At 41.6% G+C, this 19,016-nt stretch overlaps 1 protein-coding gene across 1 annotated transcript; it reads right to left on the bottom strand.

Annotated features, from left to right (window-relative positions):
• Positions 1-93: 93 nt before the first annotated feature.
• Positions 94-18,812, bottom strand: LOC113023978 (hexokinase-1). Its single transcript, XM_026170502.2, has 21 exons — positions 18,431-18,812; positions 12,062-12,224; positions 9,545-9,693; positions 9,337-9,456; positions 9,098-9,193; positions 8,875-8,974; positions 8,552-8,735; positions 8,186-8,341; positions 7,999-8,086; positions 7,619-7,764; positions 7,248-7,440; positions 7,054-7,165; positions 5,929-6,077; positions 4,953-5,072; positions 4,622-4,717; positions 4,434-4,533; positions 4,163-4,346; positions 3,886-4,041; positions 3,577-3,664; positions 3,203-3,348; positions 94-1,991 (listed from the first exon to the last, which is right to left on the bottom strand). Exons 1-21 carry the CDS (start codon positions 18,491-18,493, stop codon positions 1,844-1,846), a joined length of 2,757 nt encoding a protein of 918 aa, XP_026026287.2. The 5' UTR covers positions 18,494-18,812; the 3' UTR covers positions 94-1,843.
• Between the last annotated feature and the right edge of the window lie 204 nt (positions 18,813-19,016).

The following is a 19,016-nucleotide window of genomic DNA, read 5'->3' as shown; positions in this document are numbered from 1 at the left end:
ACACTGAATACATTTGTAACACCACTGAAGAGATTCACAACTACGTGAGTGCTAAATGATCAATGCACAAACAAAAACAAACCAACCACGACATCATGTTTACACAGGTTTGACTTTATTAAGTGACTGATTGGCGATGTGGGACAGATACATCCTTTGTTAGCAGAATCACACAGATTCAAGCGTTTGTGTGCGACTGGACATTCTGGGGTCAATCTGAAGGCAGAGTAAAGGAGCTACCTGACTTCTTTAATCATACAATATGACTAAAAGGTAGGAAAGGACATTCTTTTAGCTCAGCTGGTATTCATTTGAATATTTAAAAAGGTGGCATCTCAACCATATCCCGTCCTCCACGGGCACCACTGATCTAACAATAGAATATTTTCTTCTTGTGCTCTTTAATTGCTTCATAATGAATCTAAGCCGTCGTAACTTTGAGACTTTTTTTTCCCTTTTGCTTTTAACACAATGAAAATAAATATCAATTTGCATAAGTTATGCTACATGAATGAGCCTGACAGTAGTTACCTTAGACATCCTCCTGAGCTTTTAGGAGCACATGGTGATATTAAAGGGGCGAGTAGAGTACGTGCTTTTATTATTGGCCAACATGTTAAAACTCTTTTAAAAGTTCTGTAATGTTCATGTGAGTTTATACACACTATGGCTGCTGTTGTTATTCCCCTGGCATCCGTGTTAGCACCACATTTCTGTTTCATAATTAAATAGCTGTTAAGGTATCATCATGGTGATGAGGTTAGCCAGGACTTCTTAAGAAATGAACACACTAACAGCAGCTGTGACCGGTACCAACAACAGGACACATAGTTTACACTACAGACAATAAAAAGATACTGCTCTCTGAGATAAGACCAGTGGTTCTCAAACCGTGGAGCAGGGAGCAACTGCAGGTGGGCCGGAGAGGACCAGAGGAGAAATGTTTTTAGGAAACATAAACAGAACAAAGAACAGGATGGAATGAACTTTAAATGCTAAAAGACGTGTGGGCGTTGACTTTGAGCACCACTTGGTTCTCTAAATCTGCCACTGCAGAAGTCCCTCTTCTGTCATGCTTGAGCACATAAATACAGGACAGGTACCATGTGAGGGAACTTCTTCGCTGGCTTCCTATGTGTGCATCATATTTTGCAACAGTAACATTTTTCTTCAACATCTCCCGATATATAAAAATACAATAAATAACAACAATGTATTTATAACATTGTTTTATATGTGGGTAAGATATCAAATACCAAAAAAAAGCAATAAAATAAAATAAAGAAAAGAAAAGAAGAAAAAAAAAGTTTCCCTTTCATCTCAGTACACATTTATATATCGCATCCCTTTCATGCTTTCCTGTACATACGCGCGTAATCTACAGCAGACACACAGACTTTGGTCTAAAAGAGCGTTTTTATGTTTTTGTTTCTACTGAACAAGTTAAAAGTCAATCTGCGATGTTTCTCTGCAACTGGTGTGCTGACCTGCAACTTATAATAGAATGCAGTTACCAGAGAATTCCTCCAGATGGAGACAAAGGGGGTTTACAGGCATGCGACTGTCCTGCATTAAAAAAAAAAGAAGACAAAGGGCTACTTGTGCGTGTTTTATCCACAGAAATTGCAAACTTGCAATATCCTTAAGAGACTGGGTGCTGTTAATAAATCTAACCACAACAGAGAGAAAACCTCTCCTTTTCTCTGCCTCACGTAGACGGACTAAAGCAGCTACCGGAGCGTGATATGTCGACTGGTCTTGTTTGATTTAGGAGGAAAGGAGACAATGGTTGAGAACTGGGGCAGGAGAGGGGATGAGATAACAGTGAGATGTAGAAAATGTTCTATTTGCTGTTCAGCTCCTGTCTTAGCCGGCAGCCCACGGCTGTGATGAGTGCAGCTCCTTTTCCACTTCCATCCTCTGACAGCAAGAACTTGACATTACAGTTTGGAGCCAGTTCTTTAACCGTCTGGTGCATGATCAGGGAGAAGCTACACAGAGACAGAGGATGTACACGTTAGACAGAAAAGCAAAAAGAGCCAGTCTGATGATACGGTTAATGGGTGTGAAAGTGACACAAGAGGGAGCGAAGATATGGTTTACCATCTCCTCGCCAAAATGAATCATGTTCAAAAACAAAAGAAAGACAACCAGGCCTCTACTATCTAACCGGGAAACAGGCTTTTCTGCATAGCTTAGCATAAAATAAAAGTTGTTTTCACACATCCAAAAAAGAAATCAGAGAATCAGATACGGACACTGTCTGCAGTTTTGCTTCCTCAGCTTTAGCACACAGCAGGAGCTCATTTCTATCAGCTGCAGTACCACAGTGGAGATGTTTCGGGGTGTGCAGGAGATAGCTACTTGCTAGCTTTGAATTCACAGGAGTATTATCTGGACTGGTTTCACAAAACAATGCAATCAGCCATCACACAGACTTTCCACACGGGATTTGGAGAGTTAATGACAGTTTAAAATCGGATCTGCACCACCATCTTATAAATAAAGGAAAGCTTATGTGTCAGCTCAAGGGTTAAGGCACAATAAATCAACTTGCCACTGATTCGTTCGTTCGAAAACATGTCCAAACCAATGACCTATTAATGACTATGTCTCCTAAGCAGTGCTCTTGTGGTGACACTGGACATAAGAACAAACGGGCAGAGAATATTTACTTAACCTGAGGTTTTTCTCTTGCATTGTGCAGTGAATCTCATATGCAGTTATAACAGGACTGAAGCAAGACTCAACTTGACACAAGACTCTCTGTGCTATGTGTACGCTTTAGTTAATATGCTACTTTGACACTTCGGGATCATCCATTTATCATAAAGGATTTTTGCATTGGCTATCTTGCGACTGCTATTTAATGTCAAATGCTTACTTTTAGCTCATTTAGCTTACTTCCAAATAAATTTATCACCATGACTAAGAAAAAAAATACTTTCACAAAACCTTTTAAAAAGTAGCAAAGAATGATCCTTTCTGTTAGCAGCCTGGTGCTCTTCTTAACTCGATGAGCCTACTATCATTTCTATTTGTCTGTCTGCTGCGTTATTATTGTAACTACAAAGATACTTTTTTGTGAAAATGGTGACATAACACAGCAGCTTATGAGGTCATCATATTCCTCTTCACTTCAGTTGCCAGTGAATTATTTTTAACATATGAAATAATAAATAAATTAATGGATTAAACTTACTGTGGATGTAATTTGTACAGGGTCCCGTCTACCCCTACGGTGATGTCCAAATGGTCCAGTCCACGGTTCTCTCTAATCTTATCGACCACTGCCGCCATTCCTGCGCCACATAGCTGAGCTGCACGACGTGACACTGTTCCACAAACCTAACAAAGAAGACATTTATCATTATTGCAACAGCTTTTTGAGCCACACAAGTACAGTACATATCAGTCAAACTGAGAACAAATACAGCCTAAGTTTCAGTTTCTCTCCTACTCCTGTGTCACATAGTCTTTCATAAAATAAGGCTAACAAGATAGTATTATGGTTCTCTCTCAGTGTCCAAATGCAAGTCTAAGACTTTGATTACTAACTAACTAACTCTTCTTTACCTCTTTGACTATGATACTGTCATCACAGGTGCTGTCCAGGCCCAAGTGTTGCAGGATTGATCGCACCTGCAGCAAAGCCAATCTGTCACTGTACAAAGACACATACAGAAAGTCATTAAAAGATGACAAATGAAACTTTAGTAAGGAGACAGGAGCAATATCTTATCATTAAATAGACAACACAATCAGTGGTACGATAGCAAGCGGTGCTAATGGAGTATAATCTCCTGTCCAGATGACTTCTTATCTCGTGGAAGGGTGAACTGACACTCTTATTAGACGCAAACAAAGATAGCGTTCATTGTTTACCTTTCTATCTGTGACAGGAACTTTGTTTCAAAGATGCTTCTGGTCTTTAGTGTTTCAGAAATCTGTCCTCTGAACAGGAATCCTTTTTTGGTCATGTCGATGAGGATGTTCCGCACGATTTCACCGAGGTACATGCCGCTGATCATTTTCTCATATCTAAAATGCAGAATTCAAGCAAAGACAAAGGAAACATAAATATACGGTATTTACATGCACCTCAAAGATAGGAATGAATGCCCTGTATCTTTTCAAGCATGGGATGGTGTGTATGAGGCACCTTTGTTTCCCCGGGTTTAGGGAGAAGTCGTCCACAGAACGGTCGTACTCTGTCCTGATGTCGTCCAGGCATCCGTTGTCTCCAAAAGCTCCCCACTCCATGTTGACACACATCTGACCCTCATCGCCCTCAATCATCTCAACGTTCTTCATCTCTTCCATGTAACACGCATTACTGCCAGTACCTGTAATCAGAGAGACGCATTATATAGATATAGCACAAAAAAGCTGAATATTTTATAAAAACAAGTGTTACTTTAAGGTGAACTAACCGGCGATAAGACCAACTTCACAGGTGGGTTCTTCATAGGCACAGGTCATCATGGTTCCCACTGTATCATTCACTACAGCAACCACGTCCAGATCAAATTCCTGCAGACCAGACAAACAATATGACGTGCCACAAAAACACCATGATTCCATGTTGTACTGAGTGATGCTGCTCCTCATATCCTCATACCTCTCTCCTCCTAATGGCGTCCCTCAACAGTCCCACCACATCTTCCCCTTCGCAGTCTGTCGCCTTGAAGCCTTTGGTCCATGTCACCAAGATGCCCTGTACACAGACGCACACAAGTTTAGTTTATCATGTGACAACTTCATGGATGGCTCAGGCATCAGTTCATGAAATGTTATTTGGCTTTTTTTCCCCTCTTGATGTTGCTTAACGGTGGACAAGTTATGCATAAATCACAGCTTTAGTTTGCAATACAGCCAGTTTAAGACTCTCAGAGTATAGAAGAAAGTACAGGGCTGTACATAAAAGACGAAGAAGCAGGAGTATTACTCACAGCGTCCAGGCTGGTCTGTCGGCAGGGGAAGGAGAAGGTGAAGCCCAGAGGAAGACGGGCATTCTTCATCCCCATGTAGTCCAGGAAGTCACTGATACAGTGCACGATGTGATCGAACAACTGGAAAAATAAAAAAGTGACACATTAAAAATTGCATTTGTAAAGTACATCACTAGTCTTAATGATGACTCAAAGCACTTTACGCCATAAGACCGTATTTGCTCCTCATCACAGAAACCAGAGGAAAGTCTCTCTCTGCATGTACTGTGATACTTACTAGTGGCTTAACATCCAAAACGCTGCATAATTTCAATTAGAGGAATTCAAGAATGATGCAGTTTAGAGTGTTGTGGTTAAATGTATTATTTTTTTGCCCATGCACTAATCTGATGCATTGTGTGTGAAATGCATTGTTATATTAGGACACAGATGATTTCAAAGACATTTAAAATGATCTGCGTGGCAAATCTGATTCATTAATGGCCACTTGCTTTGAATAATGGGACCTCTGAGAATTACTGAGAAACATGTGATAATGCTAAAATACATAACACAGGCTGTAAAGGTGTTAAAATTATCCTATTGTAAAGAGCATCTGTTAAATATCACTCTCCTGTCCTGTTTCCAGAGGAGTGAGACTAAAGAAGTCAAAGGTGACTGGATAAGCTTAAGCTGGTGCTTAAGGGTTAAGTTTAAAGTTCTCTGTTTTAGAGATTGTCAACTCGATGCCAATCTAAGCCAGTCAACTTTTCTAATTGTCCCTCTCTAATTGTCTGTCCCTAAACTTTTGACCCTCCTCCCAGCTTCTATCCTATTTACTTATCTCTTAAACCAACAAGCCTCACATCCCCCATCTACCATCCTAATCTTTACCCTCTATTTAACGGGGAGATATTCACCAGTCCTCCTTTCGTCGCAGTTACCTGCCGGTATAATTTTACACCGTTAACTCTAGATTACAGGCTGTTTATCTCACCTCCTCCCCTGTGCCCTGCATCACTTCGAGAGGAATAGCGTAGATTTTGTTGTGCATCTCCACTGATCTCCTCTTCCCAGAGCGAATTTTAACCAACAGAACTCTGAAGTTGGTTCCTCCTAAATCTAAAGCCAGGAAATCACCATGTTCTGGACACACAGATAAACAAAACAAGAGAAAGATAAATGACCAGCGGTCAAAACATTCAAACATATTAGGAAAAGACTTAATAGGCAATGTAAGCTTGAAAAACAGAATAAACAGACTAATCTTTTATCTTATGGCCATAGGTTTTCCATAATATTCATACAGTTATGTGGGTACATGTGTGTTGCTGTGTATGTACAGAGCTGAAGCTGTTCTATTAAGAAAAACATCTTTTTTTTGTTAAAGCTGCAAGAGTTGCAGAAAGAAAAGGTGTGAAGTAGTGAAGCCAACGGTTCCTTCTTCCCGAACAGATCTGCGGTCAAACTATCTAGTTTGACTGTGAAGGTTCTCAGTCATCCAGGTCATCGTAGTCAAAGGAGCTTGCAAAGAAGAGCGTCTGGACTTCTTTAAGTTGCTTCTCATCCGAGAAGCTTCTTCAGTTCAAAGGTCAAATGGTGGAGAGTCCCAGATTTAAACCCTGTGGGAGTTTCCCCCCAAAGAGGGACAAAAGGACCCCCTGACGGTCCTCTAATCACATGAGCCAAGGTGTGAAAATGGGTGTGGGTCCCAATCAGCCAGGGTTTCGGGTGAGCTCACTGTGAAACCTGGCCCCACCTTATCATGCGATTTCCTGAGGTCAGATGGCCCAGGATGTGAGTGGGCGTTAAGGCGTCTGGGAAGGGATCTCAGAACTGGATTATAGATGGCAGACAGTTGGTGTCGTAAACCCCCGCCACTGTTCAAAGATGGTCGCTCACAGTGGACATCTATGTCCACTGTGAGCTATCTCTATGTCCATCTATGTCATACTGGTTGACATCTATGACATCTATGTCCACTATGTCCATCTATGTCTTCTAGCAACTTAAAGAAGTCCAGACGCTTTTCTTTGCAAGCTCCTTTGACTATCTAGTTGGATATTTTCATATGCTGAAGTGTGTGTGTGTGTGTGTGTGTGTGTGTGCGCGCGCGCATTACCTGTGCCGTCAGGAGTGCTTTGCACAAAGGTTGGCAGCATTTTGACTGTGGCAATGTCCTGTGTGCTTTTAGAAAGGCCATTTTGGATCTCTATCTTCATTCTCTGCTTCACCTAAAATTAATATTTTATTGTCAGAGTCTAAATATTGTGAAACGCAAATTGGCAGAACAAACACTGCAGCATCTTTTCTCACCTCCAGCAGCTGTTCAGTCGTCAGGGAAAACTCGGACAGTATTTGGGCGATTTGTCGCGATTGTTCAGCGAGTCTGTAGGCCACAGCGGTTACCATGGCAGCACCCTTTCCACTGCCGCTCTCCGAGAGGAGGAATCGAACATCGCAGTCCGGGACCAAACGTCTGACTGTCTTGTGAAGACGACGGGCATATCTGAAATGCATATGAGATTCTGCTTAACTATGCACATTTTACTTAAGATCAAAGTAAGACGATAGGTACACATTTAACTCCCAAATGCCGGACGGCAATTCTAGTACAAAACTAAAGAGCGAGAGAGCATTTAAGTAAACACTAATCTAAACGGTTCGTCTTTAAACTTATCACTTACTGTGGGTGCATCTTGTAGAGAGACCCATCGATGCCTACAGTGGTTCGGAGACGTGACGCTCCTTTGTTCTCCTTCAGCCTCATCAGGATGCCGGCCAGAGTAGCAGCTACAAGGCTGGCGGAGCGGAAAGACACAATGGCACAAACCTGAGGGAAGACAAGCAAAAATGCATCAAGACCATCCAAATTATTAAGAAACGTCTTAAATATTTGATTTCATTTGTTCCATGGATCTTAATATTTTAAACAGACTAAAAGTTACAAATTAACTACTTAACTATACAATTTCATCTTATATGATTTTCCTGATTTAAGTTCCCTCTCTGAAACCAAAAAGAAATAAATAAATAACTGAAGTGTTTTCTCAGTAACAATACACACATGCTGCACAGCAATGCAGTCGTCCGCTGATGGCTCCAAACCCAGTTTGTTCAAAATCTCTCTCGCCTTGATCAACCCTTCCTTGCTCCTAAACAAAAGAGATAAATAAAAAAAAAAAGTTTACAATTTCATTTAAAAATCATTCAATTTTTTTGTCTACTCGGTTTAAAACTGTGGTGTGACTTACTTCTCTATGGCTGAGACGTGCTTGGTCTCGATCTTTCCTTTAGTGAGCAGCTCGGGGGTGATCCTTCCCTCAAACAGCAAGCCTTCTCTGGCCATCTTCACCAGGATGAGGCGAACCAGCTCCCCCATGTACATCCCACTGACCATCTTCTCAAATCTAATGCACAGAAAAGACATTTCAGCTTGAGGTTCAGAAATGCATCACTACTCACTATAGCTGCTCTTTCACAGCTGCCGGTAGTTGTGTTTGTAGCAGCTGAAAGGATGTTTACAGGTTTCTCATGGTTTTCTGGTAAATTAACTGGGAGCAGTTTAAGTATTAATTTTATGATGTGAGGAAAGGTGTGATACTTTTGGTTTGACTTACAGCTGGCTGCCTGGGTTGAGAGAGCCTCTGTCTATCTCCCTGTCAAACTCAGTCCTGATGTCTTCCAGCCTGCCGTCGTCCCCGAAGGCTCCCCACTCAGTGTTCACGCACATCCTGCCCTCGTCTCCCTCCACCAGGTCAATGTGACGCAGCTCCTCCATGTAGCATGCATTAGTACCTGTACCTAAAGCACAAATACGCCTACAGTTACATCGATTTTACACAGACTGGCTACAATTATCCATTTGTCTTCAATTTTTCCCATATAAGCATCTAATTTTTATTTTGCTTCTTTATTTTTATGGACAGTAAATCTGCAATACCGATAATAATGCCGACTTCACAGCGCTGGTCATCAAAGCCGCAGGTCATCATTGTTCCCACAGTGTCATTTACGACTGCCATAATGTCAGCCTCATAGTCCTGAAATATTTAAAAGCCAAAATACATAAGAGAGCCTTTTAGCACCATTTTTGTTCAACTATATCCCAGTTTAATGACATTAACTAAAGTGTGGTACCAAGGGAGATGACAGCAGACACTCACCCCTCGTTTCTTGATGGCTTTGTTAAGCAGCTGGACAACATCCATCCCCTCCACTCCACTGGCCTTGAAACGCTTAGTCCATGTTATCAGAAAGCCCTGGAGACAACCAAAGAAAGCCAGAGGAAAAAGTAAGAGATTCAAGTCTCTGTTGAGTGTTTATTTTCTTGGCTGAGTCTGCAAACTGTGACGACTTGTTACGGGAAAAGGGTGGAGGGAAGTTTGTTGACTGCTTAGTTTACCTCATCCAGTTTGGTCTGCTGGCAGGGGAAGGAGAAGGTGAAACCAACTGGAAGTTTCTTGTCTTTGATGTTGTGTTTTTCCATGAAGTTACCAAGACACTCTGCCACATGGTCAAACAGCTGGAATGGAGGTGGAAAGAGAGGGAAGTTATCTCATGTGGAGCTCAGAATAAGCTGTTTACATGTGTATATTTCTCTGTAAACCTACTCTCGCTCCAGTGCCGTGAATAATATCCTCGGGCGTGTCGTAGATTTCACTCTCCATCTGCACAGTCTGTTTCTTCTCATGGCTCACTTTGACGCGGAGGATTCTGAAGTTGCTGCCTCCCAAATCGAGTGCAATGAAGTCTCCTTTCTCTGTTGCGATGGAAAGAGTTGGAATACAGGGAGAGACCAAAAGTGGGAGAGGGGAAGAGCGAAAAAAACGTCAGTACAGTTCAGGTTCATTTACAGAACACCAATTCACAACAACAGTCTGTGAGGTAAAGATCCAGCAGTACTGTAGAAAACAACAATCGAGTGACCTCCTAGAGCGAACACTTTGCCATGTGGGAAAGGAAAAACTCACTTGTAACACTAAAAAGCGAGTCCGAGCATTTCAGGAATATTTTATTCACTGAAAGGGGCAACACATGAGCATTAGTGTTTGAGACTTCTACCTACAGAAAGCATTGAATGTGTCCAATGTCACTGCCTCATCTGCATGTCTAATATCTGTAAGCTTAAACAAATATAGTGAGAGTGGCCTATAAGGAAGATGAGGTAAAGAATCAGATTATAAGATTAATGTTTGCTTAAAAGCTCCCATCTATAAACTCCTACTGTTTCTTGTGAGCCTATGTTTGTTCATGTGTATGAATAGCTCAGGTTTACTTTGCTCTGTCTGTCCTGCTGTGGCTTCCTGTATATTCATTGGTTAATGATTACCACCACCAGGGGCATTATGATCAAGGACATATATTCACAAGGTCAACAGCTTATCAGAAATGGTGCTTCATAGGTAAATGAAACAATTATACGGCTGGTGAAATCCTAACTCCTGACAATACCCTGCATAATAAAAGCTTGTGAGAGGTCAATAGGCTGTTGATGGGCTGTGAAAAAGTACTACTTAATCTCACCACCGATATCCCTTTAAGTCCTATGTGTATATTTAGCTGAATAATGGTACAGTAGTTTATTTAGTGTATCTCAACGAGGAACTTAATTTCTTTATAGCTTTCTGACTAGATAAACAGTAGAGTTAGATAAACCGGGCTGCGTCATCATGGCTCATTTGAATTTAAAGCATACTGACCTTTGATAAAACTGGCAGTAATCTCAGATTCATCACATAAGGTCTGTTCACTTCCTAACGCTTACTGAGCAGCAAGTCAGTCCAAACAAATCAAGCTGTAACTCTAGAAAGTACAAACCAGGGACAATTTTGCGATGGGGTCACTCCTGCAGTGAAGCCATTGAGTTCTCGGCCGACATCCTTCTTGGAAAATAATTTTTTGTTTTTACAGTACATATAGAGAGATCATGTGGAGCGTTAAAAGTACACGAAGCTTGCAAAAACTGGCTGCATTTTTTAACTTGGCTTTTATTTTGAGCTCAACTACACAGCTACAATTTTTTTTATTCTTTATCTTACATGACTGAGACACTGTTGATAATAACAGACCCATTTGGCGTACCCTTTAATTAACACAACTGGGGCAATCTGATTTTGTTGGACCTGATTTTAAAAAAAACAACAACAAAAACAACAAACATCGAATATCTTCCACTACATGTACCCATTTTCCCCCACAGCTGTTCAGTGATATCTGCGCACATTTTTAAAAAAGCAGGTGATGAAACAGCCCCCAAACAGACTGGTGACCTAGGGAGTACCTGCACTTTCACCCTGTGACACCTGGGATAGGCTTCAAACCCCCCACAACCCTGAATAGACAAGTGCTGTAAAAATCTGTTCACTTTAAATCACCACACATTAAGCTGTCTCTCTTTAAAAATCAGGGAGTAAAATTCCTGTTCACAAATTATTTATTTGTGAATTAAAATAAGTAAAAAACTGTGCTACAAAGCAACACTGGCTGAGCTATTACACCTCGTCTGCAACTGCAACAGTAACTAATTTCCTTGAATTTGTTATATAACTCTAATTGACTCCATGTGCATTTCTGTAAGTTTAGGACCAGCTTTCACAGTGATGTCTTCTCCAACAATGGCAGCAGGATTAGTGCTAATCTCTGATTTGTGTGTGTAATGTGTGTCAGGGCTCACAGCTCTTACACTGTAAACTAAAGTAGACTTGTTGCAAGGCAGAAATGTTGTGTTCATTCAAAGAGCTTTGCTGTTAATGATGATGACTGTGCATAAGTAACAAAAGTCAGTCTTCGTTGGACCGATGCTCCCAGAAGTACAGCAAGTAAAAGATAAGGGACCGTCTGTCACCTTGCTCCTGCATAACACACTCTCTACAAAACACTGTCCCATTAAGGTTTTCTCTGAATTTTACTGACCTGCATAATAAAAGGATATTCCTGGATCTGCAACTCTAAGGTCAGTGTTCCTGTTTCTGAGCTGTAAAGCTTTTCTACACTTTCACACACCAAACATGAAGAAATATGATCTAAATATAAATGACCTCATGGACTTTACCAAGCCTTTACTGCCTGTGGAGACTGGCTTCTGTTCCCTGATACAGTGATATAAAAGCAGGTTTAGATGGACTAACCTGATCCATCGGGGATTGAGCGTACAAATGTTGGCAGCATCTTCAGTGTAGCAGTGGTGTTAGTATCCCGACCCAGTCCTGTGACCAGCTCCTTGCGAAATCGCTGCGTGATGTCCAGTAACGTCTCATCAGAAAAACGCATGGAGTACAGGTACTTATCGATCTAAGAGTAAAAATAACGACAAACAAAAAATAGAAATTATTTCCATCTAAACTATTAAGCATCTGTCTGCAATAAATACACTTCTAACTGACACACACACACACACACACACACACACACACACACACACACACACACACACACACACACAGTGACAATGACCAAGCATGAGGATATCGTAAATATGACTCCCTATCTTATAATGATTGGACTCATGCATAAAGATAACCTGCTTCGATATCATAAAATGTTAGATAACCTGTAGCTGGATAATATACCAGTAATGAAGATTTCTTATATAGCTTTATTCCAAAATAATCAGATCAATTTCTCAGATCGGAGTCATCGCAATGTGTGCACAGGGTCACCTTGGTGACACAGTGAAACAAGGAAGTCCACTGTGTGTCACTCAGTCCTAGCAAAAGGCAACACTGCACAGCAGGGTAGGGTTGCTCGAATGACAGTGATAAGGCAAAGTAGGAGGTATGCCGAGAATTCAGTCAGACATTATTCTTACCAGGAAAAAGAGCCAGTTGTCTTAAATTGCCTTAAACCATCAAGTCTTGAAATTCTAAAGTCTCCCTATTGAAACTTCCCACTTTAGCAACTGTGCAAAGGCTGAACTGTCTGACCCTTCAGGAACAGCACGTTAAACAATCTGCTGAAATCCAGTGTTACATCACACACTGTGATGAAGCAAAGAGATGCTTTTGTGGTTTCAGAAACCAAAAACAGAATATATTCTCAATTGTGGGTAAAAGTCCCAATCATTTGACCTCAGTCGACAGTAGGCTGGATGTTATGCTTAATGGTCACACAGACATGGCACATAATGAACAACATGTTGCCCCATGGGTATTATATAAAGATGTGGTTAAAGACTTGGTTTGACGACCATCAGAATAGGTTCTTCTCGGTTTTTCCTAATAAGCTGCATAGGCAGAGATCATCCTCACTAATTTCTGATACACACTCAGTCATTTTGTTGTGGAAGCAGGACTAAAATATGGCAAAACCACTCAGTCCAGAAAAAAAGGAAAAGGGTTAATTAACGCTAGTAGGCTTCAAAGGAGGAAAAACTAATTAAAGAATTGTAGATGGGGTCATAAAAGTTGGGGCCACGGCTGCTTTGACTGAGAGGTGTGCTGACAAAGGGAGCTAGTCAGTCTGCTTGCCTGGTCTCATTGATCTGGACCTCTATTTGTGGTGTTGAAGGAATCCAGAGCATTTTAATTTGTTTTAATTGAGTTAATTACCTGCCAGAGAAGAGACATGGACATATGGAGACCACCCAAGAAGTAAAATTTTATTCATCTGTTACTTACCCCTAAATAGCAGGTATCTATGGTATGAATGTGCATTACTTCAATTGTGATTATAGATTATACAGCCTGCTGTCCAAGCTTTCCAATGTTAACTTAATCACGGCAGCCGATAAAGTGTGGAGTTCGGGAACCAATGGGTGGCTTTTATACAGTCTGTGATTACTACTCAAAAATACTGCAGGCATGGACAAAACTCGCATCTTTCAGTTTGTTCTTGTATCGTCACTAGTGTCACATCTTGCAATGATCTCTCTCAACAATGTTGGCTAAGCTTCTGTAGCTGGTAAGTATTAAAAGTCACAGTGTAATGTGAAGCCAGGGAAATGTGACAGCTTACAGGCATCAGAAATTGTCAAATCTGTCACATAGGAATGTCGCAACATCCTCTTTTAGGGGTGTTAACTGTACTTCCTTTATAAATCTGGCCCTTGTGACATGACAATGGCAGTCTGCTGTGAAACAGGAAAAACTGTTGGATTTTATATCACAGAAAACATGTGTGGTGAAACTAAGGCACAAATCCAGTGCAACCAGCAGAGACTTGTCTTTCTCACCTGCTTAAATGGTCAGTCAACTGTTATGTAGATGCGACCAACAGCTAGTTTCACCTTGCAGCCATTCATGAATAATATATAAAAGCTTATCTCCAACCCATAGTACTATTCTCATGTATGTGACCATCCTATCTGCAGTAACTGTTAAGTAGTCTAACGGATTCATTGTATGGGGCCTAATGTGGAGTGTGTGGAATAAAGGCTCATTATGTGCACAAGCTCTTGTCAGACAGGAGGGCACAGCTGAGTAAATGTAACCTCTAACCCGAATATACTGCATACTCGGGTTAGAGTATGCAGGCACAGGAAACTTTTTGGATACAGCCAAAAACAAGTCCACACCTGTGCTGGGTTGTATTTTACACCCAAATGTAGTCCTTAGTTAGAAGGGATGGTTTAACAGCAGTGACATGTTGTTGCTTGCAAACGTCCTCCCTTTGTAACTCTACATCTGTTATTTCATTTACAGTGTGCACATACACACATTTACACGTGCATGCAAACATGTCTTCCATTCTGCTTTTCATACTCATAAGACAGTGATTAGAGATTTTAAATTAAACTAAATGGAACTGATACAGTTTACATGCATTACACAAATATTGATATTATTTAAACGTCTTTGTTCTTCATGGCTGATCTCCATAACGCTTGAAGTTAAATATCTTGAATTCTTTTCGACCTCTTTTCAGCTTCACGCTTGTCATCTAGCTTGTTGGGGTTATGTCTTGTTTACAGTCATCTTTAGGAAAGGACAGGAGGATCATATTTCAGAGCCTTGTAAATAGTCTGACTCTGCAGCCCTGGCCTCCCCTGAGCCAGCAAAATTTAAATAATTGCAGGTTACAAACGAAACGCAATTCTTTGTTAAGCAAGGAGTAGAGGAGTAACAAAAAATGTTATTCCAACAAATGGAATAATGAATTTTATTACAGTTTTCTGGAGTTACATATTACAGATCGATTAAAAAGACAAATATAAGCTAAAGTTAAAAAGCTTATGGCTTCTGTACCTCAAATTTCACAACAGGCTCACTCTAAAGGAACAACCTAAAGGTTTGTGGGGCTCGAACAGTCCTCCAAGCTATAACAAGACAGGCCCAAAATCTTACAGAACGAGAAGCCTTTATCAGGAAGCACGGGAAAATCTCCCAAACAAGAGATGAAAGACTTTAGCTGCAACAAAAGGCCTTAAGAAAGTCCATGCAGTGGGGGTCAAACGTTTGGTTAAGGACATTTTTGTTATTGTGATGGAAATCAGTTCCTAATTTCGCCAACAGTGTTTTGAAAAAGTGTAATCTTTAACTTTTCACCCAATTTTGGAAGTCAGCTCATCTTTTATCCATTTCGCTATGCATGTGTGTATACTGCACATGTCCTAGACTCTACTGATCAGTACTGATTCAGGTGGTCTGCGCAGTCTGTTTCAGTTTATTTAGTATCTAACCCAATATTTTCGCTTGAGTATCATATTCAGAACGTGAATAACTGCTGAAAGGCTAAGTGGCACTTTTTAATAATGAAAACTGCACAGGCCAAAAGAGTGCAGGCTCGCCAATAGAGGGAGTCTTCTTAAAGTTATCTTTCACCCATTAGAAAGCTTGCAGTAAGCTGATATTTAGAGTCTACTTTTTGTGAATGGAGAAATGAAAGCATTTCGTTATTTAGTGCAGCTCTTGTGCACTGCACTGACTGTCAGCTGATGTAAATAGATCCATTCAGGTTTGCAGCTCTGAGCTATTTAATCTTCCAACTGCTGGCAGCCCAGCCAGTTAGCCCGCAGTGCTGCTTCAACATCTCCTATCATCAGAGGATCTCCTCATGTTCTGATTTCTAGATTTCGTTTTTAACTGCTGCTGGCAGGAACTTTGTAACGGTAAAAGCAACAATTGCATAAGCATTCATACAACATATGAATGCTTATAGGTGGCAGAGGTTTCAAACTCTCTGCCACCTACCCTTGGTGTATGTTTGCTGTTGGCTAACATACTTGCATGAGACTGTTTTTATTCTGTTGCCTTGTTTAAAACAATGTGCCCAATTAGCTAAGTGAATAGGGGGGCATTCTCTCCTCTACTTAAATAACAATGTGTTCTCAGCTGTCCTGCCTGATGCTCAGCTACAAAGGAGGAGGATTAAAAAGTTGCTTCACACTAACCTAAATGAAATCCCCTCCAAAATCTGACTAAATATTACTTGTACAGTTCCTTTCAAAGAAAAGAAAAAACATCTCTGACTCAGCAAAAATTCATGTCTAAGCATTTCATCGTATCAGGACACTATCTGATACGATATTGCTCATAAATAAAAAATATCTCCGCTGCCGTTTGTAGAGAAAATAGGTGTGTGTGATGACTAAGACTGTTTAGATTTCACGACCAACTTCATTTTCTTATTTGTACAGTTTCCCTTTTTGAGGAGACAGGAGGCAAGAGTTTGTAAAGGCCCTTCAACACACCTCTAAAACAGCTTTCTGTGCCTCCGCCCAGAGCTCGGTGCAAGTTTCAGGAAGAGGTCACACTCTCTGCCGCTGTTTCCCTCCCTCCCTCCTTCTCATTCTCCCTTTTGTTTGCATTCCTTCTCTCAACAATGCCTTGCTCTCCTCCTCACCACGAGGTGGCTCAGGGAAGCATTGAAACATGACTCCACTGTGTGTACGTGTGCGCACACAAGAAATTGTGCGCACGCATCCTCACCATGTGGAAAAATACCATCCTCTACAATGCCCCCTGCTGCAGCTTCCCTTTTTCAACTCCGTGTACACAGACGTACTCGCACGATGTACTCTGGATGACCTACCAGCTGCAGCGGGAACGTACGGTCAAGGACACGGCGGTGAATTGGGTTGACCGGAGAGACAATCAGCTGATCGAGTCTCTTTGGCAACCACAGGTCATCTAGAAACTCATTATTGATCAGATTGTGTGTACACGTTTAATTATAGCTGCTCAAATATTGAACTGCATGTTTGACAATTTCACAACTAGAGAAAGTGCTACACAAACCCTGCTCTTATAAAAGCTCCAAAATAGCTGGCGTTGTGTGCCTGTCTGTGTATGCGTGTGTGGGTGTAAGCCTCCTCCTGCTGTCCACCTGTGGTCACATGGTTCAAAGCTGGCCTATTTTAGGGAAGCAGGGAGAGGAAGAGAGCAGGAGTAAAAAGGGAGGGAGATGTGTTGTATTACATCAGATCCTGGCTGCTGATTCATGTCTTTTACCTTTACAGACTGCGCTCTGACTTTAGTGCAGCACAGCAGGCACAGCTGGAGACGACAGGGCCCCGTGTGAACAGACCACAAAGATTAGCTCGAATAAGAATGGGAAAGTGAGAATGGAAGAAGGAAGTGTGATAACAGACTTGTTGCTGAATCTGCAGCTTGTGTGTGACACGACAAGCGACCTTAAATGGACACCGTGCCGTGTGAAATTTAAGCACACGATGAGAAACGGCAATTTTAAATTTAGACACAAAGACTAAAAACTGTGACACCAGTGGGCCTGGTAGTAATTTAACCTCCTCTGACTAAGTTTTACTGTTTCGTAACTATGGCGACCAGATTTTATGGTGCATTCAATGAAGAGGTGCTGGAAACTGATTGGAAAAGATCAACTTTTTGATCTCACTCTCTCACACACACCTCTCTGAGGACAACTAAATCTGGTCCTAATGATCAGACAGACTTCTTTAAGTTTCCTGAAGTGTACATCACATCACTCATCACTTTTAAATAGGGACACATGAACACACCATGAATAATTCAACCTATTCAAGGCCTCCGCCTCCTCGGCCGGGCCGTACCGAACCCCTTCGGGCTCCACTGAAGGTAAATTAAAGTGTGGGCATTTTTTAAACAAGAATATAATAGAAACTCTGTGACCCCTGAAGTAACTTCTACCCATTCATCCTGTGCTCATGCGTCCTTTCATCCTTGCAGCTCACTTCCTCTCTTGCTCTTTGCCACGCCCCCTCACATCTTCTATCACGACAAAAACCTTACTCATGTTGTGACTACATTTTACTACGCACACACACCTCCCTGTGCAGTTTGTCACGTCTCACTAGGCCGGGGTCATTCCCTTTAAAACGCGTGTCTGTGAAAATGACACGGGTCCGAGAAATCGGTCTGTTCTCGCGACAGGATGAAGCTTTCTTTCACTTCCTCGAAGAAATGTACCCGTGTGGTGGAAAAACTTATGATGGAGATACCTAGTAAACCCGGTGACCTCTACAACACATGTGCTTCTCTCATCTTTTATAAGCTCGTCTTCTTCGTGTATCTAAGACAAACAAACAGAATCAAAAAGGGAGGAAAGAGGTAAACACTCACCTTTTTAACCTGGTCATCCTTGAGCTCAGTGAAGTAATAGGCTAGTAGCTGAGCCGCAATCATTCTGCTGCTTGTTCTCGCTCTGTCTCTCTCACACACTCATACAGACTCACTCAAACGCTTCCTCAGTCTCTCACACGCCTTAACCTGCAGATGGATTTAAAAAACTCCAAAGATAAGAAAGTTAACTCAGACTTTTCTCTGCCCCTGTTTCGTAAATATAATCTGCAAGAGGTATAAAGATATCCCGAGTCTAGTCCAGTGTGGTTTAAAATAGCCGGAGCTCCTTCATGTGTGGCTAAGACTCTAACTCTTCCTTCTCTGTGCATGTGAGTGAAGCCAGGAAGCATGAATGATACAGCAAGTTTGGCTGTGGGAGGCAGAGAGAGAGAGACACTCAGGGGGGGAGAGGGAGGCAGGAGTGCCGCAGAAAAGGACACGCCCACTGCCTGCAAGCTCATTGGCTAGACAGAACTATTGCTACATCCTCTGGCCTGCTATTGGTCGGGCCTGCTGATGCCTTGGAGGCAAACCCAGTGATGGAGGAAGAAGAGGGAGGGGGTAATTAAGAGGAGAGACGTGAGGA

This window comes from Astatotilapia calliptera, chromosome 1 (assembly GCF_964374335.1).
Source record: "Astatotilapia calliptera chromosome 1, fAstCal68.1, whole genome shotgun sequence".
NCBI classification, from domain to species: Eukaryota; Metazoa; Chordata; class Actinopteri; order Cichliformes; family Cichlidae; genus Astatotilapia; species Astatotilapia calliptera.
This window is presented reverse-complemented; position numbering and strand designations above follow the sequence as displayed.